Source organism: Epargyreus clarus, unplaced genomic scaffold, assembly GCF_041222505.1.
Source record: "Epargyreus clarus isolate Ecla_fem2 unplaced genomic scaffold, WU_Ecla_fem_2.2 ptg000013l, whole genome shotgun sequence".
NCBI lineage: Eukaryota > Metazoa > Arthropoda > Insecta > Lepidoptera > Hesperiidae > Epargyreus > Epargyreus clarus.
Window position 1 is genome coordinate 3,950,112 of NW_027332221.1, and position 6,713 is coordinate 3,956,824.

At 56.1% G+C, this 6,713-nt stretch overlaps 1 protein-coding gene across 1 annotated transcript; it reads right to left on the minus strand.

Annotated features, from left to right (window-relative positions):
• Nucleotides 1–4,617: 4,617 nt before the first annotated feature.
• Nucleotides 4,618–6,192, minus strand: LOC140746723 (uncharacterized). Its single transcript, XM_073078820.1, has one exon. The coding sequence runs from the start codon at nt 6,190–6,192 to the stop codon at nt 4,618–4,620; it is 1,575 nt and encodes a 524-aa protein (XP_072934921.1).
• Between the last annotated feature and the right edge of the window lie 521 nt (nt 6,193–6,713).

Consider the following 6,713-nt stretch of genomic DNA (forward strand, 5'->3'; position numbering starts at 1 on the left):
AAAAAAACTGACGTGGTCATGTGACACTAAGATGTATAACACACGACCTCGAAGGAATCCTTTAGTAGTGCCACTTCACCGTACTCACTCCTTTCGAGGTAGTTTTAGGTACGCCGCATCCAAGTGCTGGAATGATGTTCCTCCACCTCTCCGTAATCTACAAACAGTAAATACATTTAGAAATAAGTATAAATTATATTTACTAGAGATTCAGATCAAATCTTGACAAATTATTCTTTTTTTTATTCGTTTGTGTTGCTATATTATGTATCTTAAGTTTTAGATTCAGGCGGCCGATCGGGAGGGATCGCCTGCACTCGGCGCCGGTCGGCCATACCGTAAGCGATAATGCCACTATATAAAATTAGAATCGGTTGTCCAACTTTTAAGCTCTGGGGATCAACACGCCGGCCGATGAGCTGGTGGAGGCAATAGCCACCATCAGTGAGGCTATTGCGCGGTACCCAGAGCTTGTGGGAGCGATCAAACACATCATTTCTAACACTCTCGGGTTCCAATATGGCAGTACAACTTAGGCTGCTGTATTGGAACCCGGGAGGCAACCTCCCACAACACCAACACGGGCTCAGGCGTCTCGTCCAGGAGCAGGACGTTCACGTGGTGCTCCTGGGCGAGACGAAGCTGCGCCCGGCCCAAGACTTCCGGTTGCCCAACTACTTCGTGTACCGCCGCGACGAAATATCACCGCAAGGCATAGCCTACAGAGGCACCGCCATAGCGGTTCGTCGCGATGTGGTACACGATGTACTACCGCTCCCGCCGTTCACTCACACACGTTCCATAGGGGCGATGGTGAGTGCGGCGGGCCAGGAGCTGCGGCTGTTTGCAGCCTATAGACCGCCTGGACCCCTCTTTGACCCGCAGGACATCCATACCATCCTGGACGATGGTGCTGCGACCTTACTGACCGGCGACCTCAATGCCAAACATAAGGCTTGGGGATCCAGAATCGTCAACCAGGTGGGACGCAAGCTGTACGAAGACTCTGAGGCGAAAGGCTACGAGGTGATTGGGCCAGAATCACCCACGCACATTCCCTCGGACGAGTCCCATCGTCCCGATGTCCTGGACATAGTGCTCCATAGGGGTCTCCGTTGTCCCGTCCATGTGGAGGTGCTGTATGATCTGGACACACAGCACCTCCCCATACTCGTCACGCTTGGCCTAGGAGCCGAATCAGTGGCCTTCCCGCGCCAATCTCGAAGGGTGGACTGGGGAGCTTTTCAAACCACCTTGGGTGGTATTAAACTCCCCCAATCGCTAAATACGCCGGAGGGGGTGGAAGCGGCGGCCAGCGCCTTCTCGGCTTCAGTCCGAGAGGCGCTGGACGCAGCAACCACCCTCACACCGAAGACACACAGACGCGCGAGACTCCCAGTCCACCTGGAGAAAAAGTTGGCCTACAAAAGACTATTACGCCGTTTATGGGCGCGCACCCGCTGCCCCCGGGTCAAGCGTGACCTCAACGCAGTGGCGGAGGAGTTGTCTGCTGGGATGGCGGAGTATCGTGGGGCCACCTGGGAGGCGAGAGTCGACCAGGCTGGTGAACACGAAACTTCACTCTTTCATCTCAGCAGACAGCTTACCCGAGCCAAAGCGCCAGTCTACCCGCTTCTAAATGGGGCGGGCAGGCGGTGCTATGCGCCTAAGGACAGGGCGCAGATCCATGCGGAGCACTTGGAAGAGCAATTCTCCCCTCACCCCGCATCCGCCGCCGCCGCCGAACACCACGAGATCGTAGAGGCGTGGGTAGAGGACTTCCTCGGGCGTCCGACACCGCCACCCCAGGGCTTGGAGTTCATCTCCCTCGGAGACGTGGAAGGCCGCCTTGCGCCTGCCGAAGCGCAAGGCGCCAGGCCCCGACGGCGTGCCGAATATGGCGTTGGCAATGCTGCCAAGAGGAGCCATAGTCACTATGACTAGGCTCTTCAACGGCATTCTCCGCACGGGCTACTTCCCTTCCACCTGGAAGTTGGGGAAGGTAATAGTTCTCCCGAAGCCGGGGAAAGACCGTCGTCTCCCGGCCAGCTACCGTCCCATCACGCTATTGCCCACCATAGCGAAGCTGTTCGAGAGACTGGCGTTGAAGCGACTGCAGCCGTCACTTGTTTTAAGGGACGAGCAGTTCGGCTTCCGCGCCGGTCACTCGACAACGCTTCAGCTTACACGGGTGATCCACCATCTTACAAGCGAGGCCAACTACGGACGACACACGGTCGGCGTCTTTCTCGATATCGAGAAGGCGTTCGACCGCGTATGGCATCCTGGTCTCGTTTTTAAGCTGTTGGAGTCGCCCGTGCCGGCTTTGCTGGTGCGGCTAATAGCGTCGTTTCTAGATGGGCGGCAGTTCTTTGTATCGGTCGAGAACGTAGCCTCAGACCCCCGCCCAATACGTGCGGGCGTGCCTCAAGGCAGCTGCCTCTCGCCACTACTCTACGCACTCTACACCAACGACATTCCCACCCTCGAAGGTCACCTCGAGGAATGGGAAAGGGACGTAGAACTCGCGTTGTTCGCGGACGACAGCGCGTACTTCGCGTCCTCTCGTGATCCTGTGCTGGCAACACGCAGGATGCAGCGCTTGCTGGACCTGCTCCCAGAGTGGCTGGACAAGTGGCGTATGGCCGTCAACGTCGGTAAGACGGTCGCGACACTTTTCAGCCGCAGGCGTACTATGCCGCCGCCGCTACGTTTCCGTGATCGGGAAGTAGCTTGGCAGCCCACAGTTAGGTACTTGGGATGTCACATTGATCGCTCGCTGCACATGGTGCCTCAGGTGGACCACGTGATCCGACAGGCCCGTGCTGCACGAGCGATGCTCCGACCAGTGCTGGTATCTCATCTACCGACCCGTACTAAACTAAGGGTGTACAAGTTGTACGTCCGATCACGCCTAACTTACGCGGCGCCAGCATGGTATGCCCTGGTGTCAGAATCCAACCGCAAGCGTCTCCGTGCCGTGCAGAGCCAGGCCCTACGAACGATCGTGAGGGCGGGCCGCTATGTTCGGAACGACGTGCTGGAGCGCGACCTCAAGGTTCCGACCTTGGACAGGTTTGTGGCCAGGTTGGCGCATCGTATGTACGCATGCGCCGACAATGGGCCACATGCCCATCTGAGAGGCTTCGCGCCCCTCCACGCTCGACCCCCCGACGGTCGCCCGCTCCCTCGTGAACTCGAGGGGCAGGTGTCCTCCGACCATCTGGAGGACTGAAAATCTGCACACGCAGCCTAGCGCAGGTCACGTTAGGACCGATTGCTGCACCGCTGCCTCACGGCAGCCCACAACACCGGTGGGCAGTGTTACCCACTGAGGAGATTGCCCGGGCAAGGAGGGATCCCTCGAGGCCCGCAGACCCTGCGCCAAGCGGCGAAGTCACGCCGCGGCATAGGACGACCGCTTTCGTTCGTTCCAACTTTTACATACAAAATTTTTTAACATTTTTATTTTTAATTTTTATTCTTAATATTTTAACATTGCTCTTTTAATTGATTGTTTTAGTTATTATTTTACATAATTATTTTTGTTGTAAATATTTTTATTCCAATTAATTTTTACATTTATTTTTACTCTTATTTTATTTTTACATTTGTTTTTACTATACATTTATTTTAAACAACTACATTTGAAGTAGGGCCGCTACATAATCATTAAACCTTCTTAATAATAATGTAAATATTATTATAAATAGTACTGTATATTTGCTGATACATATAATTAAATAAGACTGTGAGGTCCAGGGTGCCGAAATAAAAGATTTCTTGCTTCAATATGTGGACTGTATTTATTTTCTTTCTTACAAATTTTTCTTTCTTACAAGTGTGTTTCTTCATCGGAGGCGTCGGAGGGAATGAAACCTCCTTACAAAAAAGCCCCTTTATATTCGTTTTGAGCGCGCCACAGGTGCGCGCGACCTTGCGAGGGCGCGTCACCCGGCTTCACGTTGCTCCTATTGTCCCTATTATCACCCCGAGGTGCTAGCGTAGGTAGATACTCGTTAATCCACCGTTTCCAGAACATATCGGCTAAAGCTTGTGCGGCCCTCCACGCGCGCCTTTTTTTTTTTTTTTTTTTGTTTACGAGGGGGAAACCTTCAAAAGGTACCCTATGCCGTGGGAGCGGCACGGAGTTATGTGGGATTCTTACCGCACTAAAACCCCCCCGGTGGCCGTCCTCGGCGCTGCGTAGAGGACTCCGGGATCTCCAAAGGAACGCAACCGGAGTCCTCTTAGCGCGTGGCCCCATCGGGCTCTGCCCAGGTGAGCTTGATGCTCGCCACACCGTCTGGTAGGTACGACGGTATGCGGGAGAAACATAACACCCCAACACCGCGAGGGGACCCCACTCCACCGCGACTATGCCCCGCTCGGAGTGAAGTTTGGAGCATGGAGGATCTCCTTCGCCACCTGCCCAGTACACGGCAACAGACTGCACATCGTCTCCGACCCATCGCGGATGCTCTGGAACTCTGTAGGGCTCCGCCATCACTGCCAAGGCAACCGAGCAGTCCACGAGGCATTGCAGGAGCAAGTCCTGCGCCCCGCGGCAGTGGTTCAGGTTCCCCTGGAGGATCTTAAGTGACGGAGACCTATCCATCAAGAGTCCATTGCTTCCGCTGTTGGACAATGGGACGAAGCGCTTGAACGCGCAGGCCCATCTGACCGTGTTGAGCCGGCAGCCGTGACCGCTGTCTCGCTCGCTCCAATGCCCCGGTGCTTTCGCTTCGGAGGCGTACACCTCCTCCCACCGAGCCGATGGTCAGCTGGGCGACCAAGGTCAGCACACAGGGCGCAATTTGGTGTCTGTGCCCTGCATTGGTTCGCCCTGTGTCCGGGCTCTCCACATACATAGCACAGTGCACTCCTGTCTTTAGTGCTGGTGCACTGGTACCGTGCATGACCCATCTCGAGGCACCGGAAACATTGGAGTGACCTAGCAGGTAGCGCCTCCACTCTCGCTGACACCCAGCCAACGAGGAGTCTCTTTGCAGCAGCCAGCTTACGGATAGCCGTAAGAGGACAGCGCACCCAAGCTGTTCCTAAAGCGGAAGGTCTTCTCCGGATATCTCCGACTTTGACGTCGCTGGCAAGGCATCCGCAGGCCTCGGCGACGGCGTTGGCGACGTCTTGCTGGGTGACGGAATCGTCCAGATCCATCACCCTGGCCTCCCCTTGCTTCGTGGGCCTGGCCACCCTGACGCCCAACTCCGCGACAGCCTCCTGCAGCTTCCGTGCCAGGGCGTCAGCTTTCCCAGCGCAGTCCTCGCCGGAAACCTCCAGGAGAAGACCGCCATTAATGGCTTTCTTCTGCCGCAACGCGGGAATGCCTAGGTCGGCAAGATGTATATGACCCTTCGCGGTCTTCATCACCTCTGCATAGGTGATCTCCGACCCCTCGGGCACCGTGACTGCCACGGCCGCCGATTTCGGGACTCGCGGAAGCCTAATCGCCTTCTTTTTGCCTGCCCGCACTGGCTCGGCTGGCCGAGCTACCGATGGCTGTGCTGCTTTTATTGCAGGACGCCGTCGGGTGACACTTTTCCCTCGTCCGAGGCTCGGGAATTGTCTCCGATCCGGTTGCAAACCGACAGGGCGCCGCTCCTTTGCTCGGGCTTTGCGCCCGACAACCGTGGCCCAGGTACCCTCCTGTGCGGCCGAGGTGGAAGCGCCTGGAGGACGCATCGGCGTTGTGACCTCTGGGAGTTGCGGAAGCTCAACTTGTGAGGCCTTCTGCCCTAAAGGAGGCCGGACCGCTCTCCCCGGGAACAATTCGTCCCTAAAGGATGCCAGCTTCTGGTCCATTATGAGCCCAATCCTTTCCATCAGAGCTTCCTCCTTGTTCGTGGCTTTCCTCGGCTCCGAGGGGCGAGGCGGCTCAGACCTATTCGGGGCGTTCTTACGTCGCAACTCGTTCAGTTCCGCCGTAAGGGTGTCAACCTTATCGTGCAGAACAGTAAGCTGGGAACGTAGCACCGCGTTCTCCTGCTCCAGGTGTGCAGTGGTTACCCGCTGCACTACCTCTGACGCAGCTGCCTGCACGTGACGCACGGCCAAACGGATGGTTCGCACCAAGTCCCCTTTTAGGTTGCGGGAGCTGTCTGCCGCCTTTTCAATTACCTCAAGGTTCTCAGTTATCCGGGAACCTAGGTCTGCTGTGGGCTGCTGGGTCATCACTCTGCACTAGGCAGGGATGCCTTCGGTTTGGTCTTGGCCACCGGGACCAGAAAATCACCATCTCCTGCCGACGGGGGTTTCGCCAGTTTCTTTTTTGGCCGCTCGCTTCCGCTATTTGTCGCCGTACGCGCTCTTTTACGACCACCGACCGACATGGCTGTGGACTGTTCTGACACTCCTGACGTAAAAGAACAGTCCGACAACTCATCTGCGTCTGACGAGACGACTGGTGTAGGTGGAGCTACTGACCTACCTTTAATTTGCCGCGTTTTCGTCCTCACCGCTTGTACAGCGGGCAATTTGTCCTTTTCGCAAGCTGATTCAGAGTCCAGTATGGGTAAGCGTGGGTCGTGTTGACGGAGGTCGACGGATTGCCGACCTACGAGGCAGTTGTTGCCCCCCCCAGAGTACGAGGGGCTGCCCTCCGCCGTAGCAGAGGGGTGGGATTCTCCCTTTCGGGTACCCACCTGGGGACTACTTTTACAACTAGCCTTGTCCATTTTATTTGCATCTTTTTT

Coding starts and splice junctions, on each gene's coding strand:
- LOC140746723 (XM_073078820.1), bottom strand. CDS start 6,192: ATGACCCAGCAGCCCACAGCAGACCTAGGTTCCCGGATAACTGAGAAC.